The following is a 13,880-nucleotide window of genomic DNA, read 5'->3' on the forward strand; positions in this document are numbered from 1 at the left end:
GCCTAGTTATGCAGCATTAGCAATTGTGTCAGCTTAGGAAAACAAGTGGAGGACCAGGGAAAGAGAGGCAGGGCTTTTTGGGCTGGCTGAGGGTTGCTCAGGGTCTGTTTGCAAACCTCACCACAGTCAGCACCCAGCCTGCCTTGTGGCAGCTCAGCATTGGTACCCTGACTTCAAGTTGAGCTCAGTTTCTCCCACGAGAGAAGGATGGGAAGGGACTGAACAGCACCTCCTTGCCCTCACTTGACAGGGAAATGGTACAGTTTACAAAGCTCACCCTCTTAAAAGGGTACTAAGTAAGTATAACCTGGCAAGCTGTGTACTGCAGCACCTGCAGAAACATACAACCTGCCTCACCCCTGTATTAAGCAAATGCCAAGCTTTTATTTGCACCTTAACAGAGTTAATCCTGGAGTGAAACCATCTGTGAATAATGTTATCTAAAGTTAGGTAAGAAAAGGAACAAACAAACTTGGTACCTTTAGCCATATTTAAGGATCAACACCTTCCTCCTTTATTTTTTCTTTTTTCCAAATGCTGCTCTGTCTGCATGAGGGATTAAGAGACAGACCAGGGACACAGCAGTTCTCAGGCTCCCTCTGTCCCACATCCCTTGGAGGAGGGCTTGCTGGCCACTGCAGCACATCTCCCACTTTAGGGAGGAGAAAAACCAGCCATCCCCTCTGCAGCAGCTGCTTTCCCCTCCAAAAGGGATTTCAGCTGGAGGAAGGACTCAAGGAGGAACTTCACACTCCTGCTGACTTGGGCAGAAAACTTTCCATGGCAAATAGTAAATTTTCAGGAAAGCAAAAGCCACTTTAACCCAGAAAAGGATCTGCTCATTCCTTGCCCGAGGACACCGTGACATTATGCTGCTGCTATGCCTGAAACACGCTGTGCCCCCCAGGGTCCAACGCCAGAGGAAAGCCGAGTCCCACTGAAAGGGCAGGGCCACTGCTCCACCTCCACCCTGTGCTCCATCCATCCTACAACAGCAGTTAGGAAAGCAGCAACTGTAACAACATACCAGGTAGCCAAAGGTTTATTTTATAGTCTTACCTAAATTGAGGGCAGTCACAGAGCTACTCCGGCAGTGCAACACCCCCCCAGGCATGGCTGGGACTGTCTTTGCTGTCTGGACTGCGCAGGCATTCATGAGCTCGCCACCCCTCATCAGCTCTCTGCTTCTTTCCAGGTTTATTCTTCCAAATGCAGCTCTTCAGCACTGCTTCTGCACCACCTTTTGTAGAGAGGCAGCACATGCCAAAGGTATTTTGCAGTAACAAAGAGGCCATAGGAGTTGCAGGAAGAGTCCTTCTGGCAAGAGTAGGAGACAAACATCCAGTCTTTCCTTTAGCTCTCTTGTTTCCTTAGCCTGGTGAGCATCAGGTAAGGGGATGCTCCAAAATCTCACGGGGTGCTGCAGAATGAAGCACAAGAAGGTAGAGATCACCCAGACACCCTCACCTGCCCAAGCCAGGCTTAAACCCACCACAACCATGTATGAAATAAGTCAGAGGTTTATAACTATGGCCCTGGATATGGAGGAACTGACTTCAAACACCTGTCCTGCTGAGAGAGAAAACTGCATCCAGATCTACTACAGCAAAGGACTGTATCCCCCAGGAAAGGCTCCCGTTTAATCTTGAACAGACATACAAGCTTCTGCAGATGCACTTGGTTGATGTCCTGAGCGTGCCCCATTTGAGCTGTGGGGGAGTCAGGGTACCACAGTCACACTATCAGCTACTAAGTTTGTAGCAGAGCTTGCATTTTTCCTCTCCTTTATAGAGAGGATAATCTCTGCAGGATGAAGTTTGGTTGCTCCCAGCAAGGCCTGAGTCAGCTCACTCAAAAACCCTGCGGGGACACTGGAGGTAGCCTGCAAGAGCCCCGGGCTCAGCCATTACCATGCCCCACAGTACCTCCCAAGGTACTTACTCTGTTCAGACAGCTTTTGAAACTTTAGCCTTGGGCTGACCAGACCAGAACTCCACTTTGTCTTTCAGTTCTTTATTCTGCAAGGAAAAAATAAAATAAATCCCTCTGTGTAGTGTAGCAGATGAGACAAGCCTGGATGCCAGCTAGGACCTGCTGCTCCTCCAGAAAGGTGTTTGGGGGGATTTTTTGTTTTTTTAACCAAGTGAAAGATGCAGTGCAAAGAAATACCACCCTGACAGTGTCATACTGATGCAAGCCCAGCAGTGTGAAGGGCCCCCTGACCGTAGCGAGCTACTTTTGCTCTCTCCCTCCAATATATTTTTACTTTGTGACCTTACCTGTGCTTCCAGGGCAGACAGCCTCTCTGTCAGGTCTTCTATTTTTCTGTCTTGGGTTCTGAGTTTGTTGTTCAGTTCCTGTGCCTGAGAGTTAGGAAATAATGTTTGTAAGAGATTTGAAACCTTAATACATTGAAAATATCTCTGTTGAACAAAACCACAGTTAAATGTCTCCCTGTACCAGGGGAATTGCAGACTGTTCAAGTCCCTAGTCTTTTACCATAGAAAAACTCAAACTAATTGATTGACCGATATATAAAACAATTTCTCAACACAGTGTCACATTTTCCTTGGGATAACAAGTATACTTCTCGTTGGCATATGTACAGAAACTTGATTACAAAAGCTAATTAGCACAGGGCCTCACCTTAGCTGGATGGGAAAAAGCAAGCCCGTGTTCTGTGAGGCGAGGGGAGTACAGCCAGAGTTCACACATACAACAGCAGTCAGTAAGTAAAACAGCTCACATTGTAGCATGACTTTGGGAAGCAGGCTGATCGCTTTGAATTTTGTTGCAGCCTTTCTAGGATGCCAGCCTGTTCGCTTTGCTCATGGGAGCAGCTTTAGCAACTTCACATGAAACAAGCTGCAGGGCAGGTGCCTCCGGCCGAGGATCCCTGGGTCAGACAGGTCCCCCTCGGGAGCATGGCAGGGAGCAGGGAGCCAGGTCCCCCCTGGGAACACTCTAGGAGAACTCGGGGGTCTGCCTGAAACTGCTGACTCCACCACAATAACCCCATTTTTTAGGGATGCCATTTCCATCTTAATGTTGAAATGCGTGTGGATTCCTGAACGCAGGGTGCGCAAAATGGGGCACAGCGTGATGAGCGAGCTGCTCATCCCCAGCACTACACTTAAGGCAGGAGCCCCCATCCCAGTGTCTCCCATTTCTTTTCCCGACCACTGAAGACCTGCCCGGTGGGACGCCCGCACCAGCCTGACCTCCTGTATCACGCTGCGCAGGCCATGGTGCTGCGCCTGGATCACCCACTGCAGGTGGCAGATCTGCTCCCGCAGGGTGGAAATCTGCCGCTGGAGATCCAGGCACCTGCGGGCGAGAGCAGAGCACCCCAGCTTCAATCCCCAGGGATCGCTGACCCAGCCAGCCGCTTTCCCACCTCACGGTCGGCTCAAGAGCTTGTTAGCAAGGATGTTCCTGAGCTTGCCTGGCTGTAATTTATACAGAACTATACATCTAAAGGCTTCTTTACTGAGCAGAACAAATAAAACCATAGTTTGAGACATATTTTGCCTGGTAGGACCACCCTTACTAGCTGTTGATAAGTAAATTCATAAATAATGAAGGCTATCGCCTCACCTACTGCATGCACAATGTCACCAAAGCAACATCAACTCCAAGCAAGAATCAGGAAAGGGAAACAATTAATGCATGCAAAGTGGAAGGAAAAGTACTAGGAATTCCAGTAGAATCAATATCCAAGAGCTGTAGGACATCAACATCTGTTTTGGTTTCTTCCAGCAATCACAGTAAATTGGGTTTTGAACCAGTTGCTTTCATCATGAATAATTTTACTACCAGAAGGAACCTGAGCAAGTGATTGTCTGGCACTCTACATGAAATAATCCCCCAGAAAGGAAGAAAAACACTATCTCATGCATTTAATCACCATTTGGCATCTTCATTCCTTGACATCATCTGTTGAAGCATCTTTTCAAGTGACATTTTCTTCTCTATCAGAGTTTTCTTTTCCTAAGGAAACAATTCAAGTTATTTAAAACCTATATTACATATCCTGCCATTTGATTAGCAAGAGAAGTTTGGCAGTACATTCAACGATTCTACTCAGTGTCTGAAAACAGGCAGAATTCACCAATAACCACCTACATCAGCCTCCTTCAACATCAGCTGGAGACACAAACCAGTCAGACCTCTCTGAATCAAATCCGTAGGGGATGACTGTACTGATTTACCATGAGAAAAGTCCAAACTCTCTTAAAATAGCAGTTCTCCACTTAATTAGCAAAATCCTTAGGTCTTGTGAGAGTCCGTGCTGAGCGGCCAGGGGATACTGCCTTACTGCTACGTTTCAAAACCTTGTCCACACAGGGAAAAATCTAAACAAAACTGATAACAAAACTCCTAGTATCAGAAAGATCACCTGCGTGCGATGGGGACGGACATAAATCCATTGACCCCATCATTACAGTAATCCCAGGACAGGAAAAAATTAGTTTTAGAATGGCACTTCTATAGGAGTAATTCCCACCACTACTGCGTGCGTACATCAGAAAAACGATGCACAGTGCCATCACTTCTTCCAACACCATTAATACCACCAAAGAAAATTGACAATACAGGAGAAGAAATTTTCTGCAAGTTTCTGTGCCAGCAGCCATCAGATGGCTACAGCCCTCATTTGCCTGCCCAGGATTTTGGACGCTTACAGTGGTGTGTTCTGAGGGTTATAAGGAGCAGTTTTTAGTGCTAGGATGGCTACATTTTCAGTTCAAATGCTAGAAATACACTGATGGGTCAAGGTGAAAGAGTAACTATTCAGGAGTAGAAATCATTAATAGCTACAAATTAAGACTTCTCTCTGATGCTCTACAGTTTTTAAGCAAGTGCTAAATAACTAAAAGAAGGAGCTCAAATTGTACATTTTATTTATAGTTACAGCTAAAGGTCCTCAATTCAGTGTAATATGGCAGAAATCTTTTTAGTCCCAATTCCAACAGCTAATATGCTATTAACTCCTCTTTCCAAGCGCTGGCACTGCCAGGGCAGGACTGCCGGTGCCAGGACAGACAGACAGACACAAGAAGCTGGCAGACATACCTCCTCCATCCTTTGCACTCGCTTCTCCATCTCTGCGATGCGGGTACATTTTTCCCTGATCCCTTCAGCAAGGCGGCTGGTGGTTTTGGAGCTTTGGTGAAGCTTTTCTTCTTGTTGGAGATGGTAGGTCTGGGACCAAGAAGGGCATTAATGCAGGCATGAGCGCAGTGGGTGGACAGGGATGGGGCTCGAGGAATTTTGAGCTAAGTCTACTGACCCAATTCCAAGAACCAGGAATAAAACCAAAATTATTTTTCTTTTTAATTTTCCTATTTAACTTCCCCACTGCGCTAGCAGAAAAGACTCAGTAGCTCCTAGGTCAAAGTTTGCAGCACAGAGAGCCAGAGCCCACGTAAATATTTTGACAGTGAACAGGATGGTCATGCCCACGCAGGGGGGAGATTTGTACCTGTATTTGCTGCTTCTCATTCTCATGGCTTTTTTTCAGTTCTTCTGACCGAGTCTGGTAATTCTCATACAGTTTCTGGGAGGCAGATCTGAGAGCCTGTACACCTGCTTCTCTCGTGGCTTCCAGCTAGAGAGAGTAATTGTGCGATACATATATACTGTGATGTTACAATCACATGCTGAAAAATAAGCCCTCTATACAAGATCAAATTTCAGTATTTACCCTTGTCAAAAAAAAAAAAAGGAAAGGAATCCTAAACACCTGTGGGCAGTATCTGACAGGCTGTTTAGTTGCCAAATAAATGCAGATTTATTCAGTATTGAGCCATCCCCCCATGACAAATAAAGGATGACAGCTTAAAAGGAGAGATGCTTCCAACCACTTGTAAATACATCTGCTGTCAACTACCAACAGAACTGACTGTGCTGTCTCACTAGCCACAAATGGGAAGTGTCCCCAGAAGCAGATTTTGATATGAATTTCATTGCCTGCTGGAATGAAAGTTTGCAGCAGCCAGGAAAGCGAGGCAGAGTCTGCCCCTTCCCCAAAGGGAAGGCTCCGGCACGGGATCACTGAGCAGGCACTGTGCTGCAGCAGCCGGGACCCAACTCTAACTGGGCTGCAAGGCACATGTATTCACCTGAAACCTTAAAAAACAACCCAAACACACCTTGATCTTCAGCACTTGGTTTTCTCTGCTCACCAGCAGCAGCTGCTCTTCTGTTTCCTTCATCGTCCTTGCAACAGGACTGCAGCTCCAGCCGCTGCTCTTTGACTCCGGTTTATTGCCTGACACTTGAGGAAGCGGCTAAAGGAAACACACATGGAAATTATTTTTAAAATAATAGCAAAAGAGCTTGAGCAATGAATCTGATTCTAAAAGACCTGGCTACTTATAAGCACCGCTCTCTGCTTGTTCAGCTCTCCAGGGCTTTACATTGGCAAGCATTTGCATGTTGATTCTGATAAATAGCTCTCTTCCACTCTCTACAGTGTTATTGCACAGGTATAAGATTAATTAGCTTTTATGATATTGCAGCATATGTTGAATTGTAGGCGAGGCTGCATAAATGCACGAGTAAACATTGTCCAACACTTCCCGTTAAAAGAACCACTTCTTACTCCAGCATATTTTAACTGTTCAGACACAACATTTCCAGATCTGTTTGCTTCCTAGGGGCTGCCTCTTTGCTCCAAACCACTTGCTTAAAGCAGTTTTAACTTGCTTAAACCACTTTTTCCCCCCACAGGTGTTCATGAATGTGTGCTCACTGCTTGCCTCCTGTCAGTTCTGAGAGCTGGTACAGGCAAGGAACACTACCTGCAATCGGTCAGATTTATGCCAGAACGCACTGGCATTTATACAGCCTTTCTTACGTTACGCCAAGTTCATTTGTTAAAAATAAACTACTACAAACAAAGGGCAGTCTGTACTTTTTAAAGGGTTCAAACCATAAATCACTTTCTTTTCACTACAGAGGCTTTTCTTCCACCTCATTCCTCACCTGAACAGAGAAAGGAGTAAGCATTTTTTTTAAAAAGAACTTTCTGTGATCAGTTATTTCTTAATTAGCCATGTTTCAGCCCACTGATCCTCCTCTCACTCACTCCACAGCGCTCTCCTGGGCTCAGCTGGGATGCAGAAAAACTGCCTTTGTATATTATCATCACTGTGCTCTGCTGCTTAGAGCAAAGAAATAAGATATCAGATCTACTAGGCTGAGTCTCATTGCTCACAAGATCTCTTGCGGGGGGGAAGCATGTCCTACCCATTCAGGGTGATGTCAGCATCAAGCAAGGCACTGCTTCATACGCCCTTTATGAGGTGGGAATATATCTGTTTTCTCAGTAATTGCTTCACATAAATGATTTGATATTATGAGATGCTTAAGAATCCATCACAAAATTTTCAGATCCAAAGTTACAGCATTTATTCTTCAACTTCATAAAGGTAATTACGAAGGGAATGAAGAAATCATATTTCTTTTAGCTTAAATCAAAAGTTTGAAGTCTTCTCTTGTGTCATTACACATACGAGTTCATTAAATGCATTCATTAAACTCCATTCTTCCTGCATTTCCTCTGGCATTCAGGAAAGGAACAACTCAGGACTATTCCACACACCTCAAAAGTACTGTTTTGAGCGCTGCGCTCTCGGTTTTGCTGCCTGACACCTCCAGGAGCTCCCTGTCCCACAGGTCATCCTCCACCTCCCGAGATACTGGTCCTCCAGGTACCCCAGACCAATATTTCTGCTTCGGATAAGGCTGCCCGCTGTCTGCTCCAGAGCTTCCTCGTCTCTTCCAGGGACCAAGCCCAGCTGTACAACTCGGCTCAGCACTGATGCTATATAGCAAACAGCTTCCAATAAAAACCTACAGGTATACTAGTACGTACCACCAGCACGATGTTCAAACTGTCTAGCGGGCTGAACGGCAGCCTTAGATGCATAAAAAAAGTACATGTATCATCTCTCACATCATTCTTACTGGTTTTAAGGTATAATGCATCCATCCTACACTTTCTAACTGCTTAGTCACTGTCTTTGTACGCAAAGTAAGCCAGGAAGGTCCAGCCACATGTTCGTTCATGCTCTTTTCCATCTTCCCACCTCAGTCATGCTACCGAACACCCTTTCCCTTCAGCTGCAAAGCTGAGCCCTCTCGCTGGGGACACGCTCGTCTCCACCGCGGCTCCCAGCCGTTCCCTAGTGCTGCTCTGCCGACCGCGGCCGGGCTCCTGCATCCTTCTCCTCGCATCGCCCAGCGGACAGCCCCAGCTCTGCCGCTGGAGAGCCGTGACTTCGCGTGGGGACACGCGCTGAGGTGTCTCTTGCAACAGTCCTAAACGAGGGGTGGAAAAACCTCACCAGTTTTAAAGTGGTTTAACCCAACCTCAGACAGCGTATGCTATAATTAAGTCACTACCGCAGAGTAAACAGTGTTTCTAGAATCGATGTGCAAACCAAAAGGTTTTCCAAGTGCGTGTCACCATGCAGGTCAGAATTTTCCTCTTTCAGGGGCTATTAGTTTTGCTCACCATGTCTCCTGCTGAAGCAAGGAAAGGAACAGAACAGTAACAACTTTAGAAATACCTTTTTCACATATTCAGCTTCCTCGGTGATTTGGGAACACGAGGATCCGTAAAGGACATACTTTCCCTCTGAGCCACGGTCTTCTCGTGTTATTTGCTCAGTGAGTAGCAGGGTAGTCATCACTATACGTGCGTTTCTCTCTTCTGTACAAGCAAAAGAGAGGGGCTTGTTTCATTATGCAAGGACGGAGAATAATTCCATTATTCCATCCCATTTAATTCCATTTCAGCTTAGGGACATGCTGGAGCCAAGCAGGCATTGCAAGCTTAAAGCACCAAACATTAAGAAGTACTTTATAAAAGAAAATGTAGACACCTGATTTTTTTTTTAATAGATGGGAAAAGAGATAAATTCACACATTATTTTCCCTGAAGATTTCAATGACTTTTTACTAGCAGCCTACACCCCAATCCTATGTTATTTCAGAAAACATATGGCCAGAGATCCCAGGCAGATAATACACAAATAACTCGCACATGCATGCAATTTAACTAAGAACAAAACAAAACTTTTGCCATCCATCTGCAAAGTTTATAAACCAAACCCGATTATCCTGCACACAGTAACGCACTGCCGCCAGGGAGTTCAGTCCACACTTGGCTCTGCGTTCCCAACAACTACGCCAGCGCAGAACTGGTTTTAATTGGGTTCAGGAGAATTACCCCCGTCCTGCTTAGACATTACAAGCAGCACAAAGCTTCAATGATACCGGAATTCTCGGGGGACGGGGGGGCGGGGGGAACAACCTACCTGGGGCGAATAGTTAGGAGACAAGAGATAAGGCTTTTTCTCGCAGGGAGAATAAAATGCCGAGCACCTTCGGTTGGGTTTGTGCTGTACAATGGTGACATCCAGTGTCAGCTGCACTGCTCTGAAGTGAGCGTCTGGATCTCAAGACGCCGGTTTCCAGCCCTGTCCCAGGTAGTTAGCGAGCTCCCAGGTGCACATCAGACAAGCTGATTTTTAACGAGCACATTTGAAGGGCCTGGAACCAATTAAGGTTAGCACAGAGGAATAATAAAGCCACTTAGAGAGCATGGAGGGTGTGGATGGGCTCACAGTGGAAGAGACAAAAAGTGGTTGCACTTTACGAAGCTTACAGATAGCTTACAATAATATTTCATTTGAAAATGCATTTATTTTAAAAACACTTCAGTTCAAGGTCTCAGGGCTCCTGCTGTTGAGCTCAGTAACAGCAGTCCTGCCCGCACAGCACCGATGCTGCAGGCCAAACCCTTGCGTTCCCTGAGTCACCCCAACACACACTGTTGCAGAAAGATCACTCAGGCTAGCACATTTCTTCACTAGCTCATTTTCTAATAAAACATAATTAGGCAACTTGAAACATTTATTGCTGTGATGGAGGAGGAATGCCATTCCCACAGAGAGCCCCACAGAGCTGGTTTGCATAACTGCCCAGGTGGATCCACAGCAGCTCACCCACACCAGAGACATCTCCATACACCATTGCCTTGTGTCCCAGTCAGACAACAGACAGCTAAATCAGAAATTAACTATAAATAAATGTAAAGAAATATAACGCGTGAGCTTTAAGCGCCCCAGGGCTACTACTTAGGACTCCAATTCTTAGGTGATTTACAAATTCAAAGAGCAATAAAATAAAAACTCTTATTGCTTTCCTTTCTACTCTTCTCCACCTTCTAAGAATCAGGAGCATCAGCAGCTGCCACATTCCTGGCCATCACCGAGCTGGTCTGTTCTGGACATGGGACAGAGGAGGAAAATCAGGTTGCACAAGGGTGAGCTACCTTTCCTATCATAGCTTCTAATCAAATAGCAAAGAGGAGCTGGATGTCCAGACACAACCCTCTAGGGCTCGAACCTCAAGCAAAAAAAAAAAAAAATCACTCACTCCAAATGTTGTGCCCTGATTTCACAGTGCCACAGTTTATCCAGGCTGGAAGATAAAGCACAAATCCCAGTTGCCTACAGCTGTGTCACAGAAGAGGTTTTTCATGGGTACAGAGGATGGTTCCCACCAACACTACAAGGGGTTAAACAAAGTTTGTTCTCTCTTGCTGGCTGCTGTTTCCCCTCCTGCCTGCAATCTAGCAGCTACTGAGTCACCCAACACAAAGGCAACCCATGATCAATTCTCCTTTCAGCCTGCCCTAATTCAGGCTGAAACCTCTGCTCGCTCCCAGGTGTAAGTCCTGGAATGGAAACGTTTTTCTGATCTGGAGCAGCTGAGCCCGGAGAAGCGGTACCAGGCACAGCTCCCTAACTTGACCCGAGGGCCCTGGGCTGGGAGGCAGAATTCCTTGCGAGGGTCCCCCTTCCCCAGCTGGGCAGCCACCAGCAGCCCGCAGGGCTGCACAGCTGGACCTCAGAACTCCTCCGGCCACCTCTGTCCTGACACGGGGGTGGCAGCAGGACCGTCACACCAAAAACTGCCCAAACCAGCCCAGAGCTCAGCACCCCCCACCCCGGGGGATGGTGCTCAGCAGGCGACCCTAAAACAGCCCATCGAGAGAACAGCGATGGGGGAAGTACCGCCGGCGGCACGCAAACGCTCTCTCCACTTTGGAAGCAAGTGTAAAAAGAGGTGCCAAGTTCATCTATTATTCACAGGCTTTCCTTGCTAGAAGGCACAATTTAAGAGGCTTAGCATTTGCAGAAAAATCCCGCTGCCACCCTTTATAAACACTCACCTTTCGGTGACCCATCAAGCACGTGAGATTTGCTTTGCTAGGCCCAAGATTGTCAACACAGGTGTGACAGAGGCAGCAATATTCAAGTTATATTTTTATGATTATAAAAGCACGTCTCTGTGCTTTTGCTTATGATGGGTTGCTTGCTCTAAAGCTCACGCAAGAGAGAATCCAGGACACACCAAGCAGGAAAGCACCACCCTTGCTTATATAAGGAAGATCCCAAATTATTCAGAATGACATTATTTTGAGTAACATTTAATATAAAATACTGTTTATATTATTACACTCTCGGCCAGAAAGAGGTGCAGCTCCTTGGCCGCCTTAGCGATAGGTTTTGCCCAGGCCAAAAAGAGGGACAGACCAAAGGTGCCACAGAGAACACGGATCCCCTGGGTGCGTGGGTGCGGGTGCCGCCGGCGTCTGAGCCCGCTGAACAGCGAGGCAGGGGACGGCCAGGCTTGTCCCAGCCAGGGCAGGCTGGCAGCTAAAGGGGACACCTGAGAATTTAAAGGGACCAAAGGCAGCTCGCCTGCAACCAGGACAGCTGGATATTTACCATAAACCTCTTCTCAGGCTGGGTAATGGGACTAGCTATGGAATGAAGGTGGGGCTGGACCCCAGTCATTTGACTTGAAATTAATCCATTTAATTGCAATTATTGGGAATAGTCAGATAAAGTAATTCCGTGTCAGTCTCCAGCTGAGCACTGTAACTCAAATGCAAGGTTTCTGCATTTTTTTTTTCCTGTGCCTGCTCCAGGAACAGCCAGGTAAATAAATACCACACTTGTTCCACAGCTGAACAGGAGTTTATACAATATTCATTCACCTTTTAATGCCTGGTGCCTAGGCACATCCACAGAAAAGCAGTTATTTGTTACTGTTGTTCTCACAAGCGTTTGAGAAACAGTTTTTATGAATACATAAACGTACAAGTAAACACGACCGTCTCTCCTCAGGCAGATGTACCTTTTTTATATTCTCCTACCGCACAAAAGCGCTTCTGCAGACAACCGGGGGACAGGGAGAGGATCAGATAACCGGTGACTAACAGCACAACACACAATTAAGCGCAAGAAATCAGTGGGGACACTTTGCAAACAACCCACAGACTTTTGGCCACGAGACATTCGCTCATCCAGAAGGCATTAGCTACGCACAAGCCGTGAAGAATAATTGACTTTTGGCTTTAAGCAGACTCATTAACAAAGGCAGGGATACAGGAAAGAAAAAAAAAAAAAAACAAACAAACGGGTAGCAAGGTTATGCTTTATTAAAAGCATCTGGTGGTAGGCGTGAAAGGTACCTCCAGGGGGCTAGGCTTTGCCAGGGTTTGGCTCCTCGGGGTGTGCTAATTTGGGGCAAATGCTGAAAAAGCACTTGCGGTCACCGGGAGCAAAGGAGTGTGAGACCCGGCAGCTCGCTCCCCGAAGTTGGGGACGGGACCCGGCCCCTGACAGCCCCCAGCGGGGTCGGGGAAGGGAAGAAGGGGCTCTGGGGATGCCGCCGGGGAGGGGAAGGGGCTCTGGGGATGCCGCCGCCGCCCCCCCAGCCCCCCGCAGCCGGAGCCAGGACTCACCTTTGGATGCAGAGGACATGCTACCTGCCGCCGGCACCGCTCCCAAGCAGCCCCCTCCTCTTCCTCTTCTTCCTCCTCCTCCTCTTCTTCTTCTTCCTCCTCCGCCACCCCCCCCCCCCCCCCCGCCCCGCACGGAGACCCGGGGCGGCTCGGCGGCCCCGCCCCACCACGCCCCGCCACGCCCCGCTCGCCCCGCCCTCACCTGCGGGCTGGCCCCGCCCCCTCGGGGGCTCCCAGCCCCGAGGGCAAAGGCTGCGGTAACGGCTGCGGGGTACGAGCTGCACCGGTGGGGGGGGTCCTCCATCTCCATCTCCGTCTTCATCTCCATCTCCATCTCCATCTCCCCGCCGCGCCCTTCCCTCCGCCTGTGGGGTGCACCCGGGGCACGCCGTTGGGCCCCCGGTGGGTTGGCCGGGGTCCCTGCGGCAGGGAGCCAGCCGCCAGCTTGGTGCTTGGGACACCTCCCCGAGCCAAGGGGGACATGGAATCGGAGAGTCGTTTAGGTTGGAAAAGACCTTTCAGGTCATCGAGTCCAACCGTCAACGTCACGCTGCCCAGTCCACCGCTAAAGCGTGTCCCGAAGCGCGAGCGTGTCACTGGAATGGGCTTTTCCCTCTTGGATATGTCATCAGACTTCTCTTCTTCTGCATGAGCAAAAATGGATGGGGTAAAAGGTGATATCTAGAGATGTCCCATCCAGCTGGGATGATTAATGCTACCTGTTAGTACTAATGAGGGCAAGGAAAACTGGAAGGAAGAAAGTGAGAAAATATGGTAAATACAGATAAAAGCGAGGCACAGAAAAGCAGGTGTCTTGAAGGAAAGAGGAACATCTTGAAGAAGAGGGCTTTAAAGAAATGTATTGATGGAAATGCAGCTGAGAAAGCCACAAATGTATTGGGAAACAGGCTAAAGGGGGGAAAAAATGGAGAATGGGGAGACAAAAGTGTATAATAAACTCTTCTACAAACAGGAAAGTCTTGATCAGCAAGTCCAGTCCCCTAAGATCTATATCCCTCCCTAGCACATAACACCCATAAACATATCA

The 13,880-nt window shown here is 47.6% G+C and overlaps 1 protein-coding gene across 1 annotated transcript; it reads right to left on the bottom strand.

Moving 5' to 3' along the window:
- Positions 1-58: 58 nt before the first annotated feature.
- Positions 59-12,986, bottom strand: CCDC68 (coiled-coil domain containing 68). Its single transcript, XM_030004677.2, has 10 exons — positions 12,833-12,986; positions 8,580-8,722; positions 6,156-6,293; positions 5,486-5,611; positions 5,077-5,205; positions 3,908-3,990; positions 3,222-3,327; positions 2,280-2,363; positions 1,942-2,018; positions 59-1,420 (listed from the first exon to the last, which is right to left on the bottom strand). The coding sequence occupies exons 1-9, from the start codon at positions 12,849-12,851 to the stop codon at positions 1,947-1,949; spliced, it is 900 nt and encodes a 299-aa protein (XP_029860537.1). The 5' UTR covers positions 12,852-12,986; the 3' UTR covers positions 59-1,420; positions 1,942-1,946.
- Positions 12,987-13,880: the final 894 nt, after the last annotated feature.

This window comes from Aquila chrysaetos, chromosome Z (genome assembly GCF_900496995.4).
Source record: "Aquila chrysaetos chrysaetos chromosome Z, bAquChr1.4, whole genome shotgun sequence".
NCBI lineage: Eukaryota > Metazoa > Chordata > Aves > Accipitriformes > Accipitridae > Aquila > Aquila chrysaetos.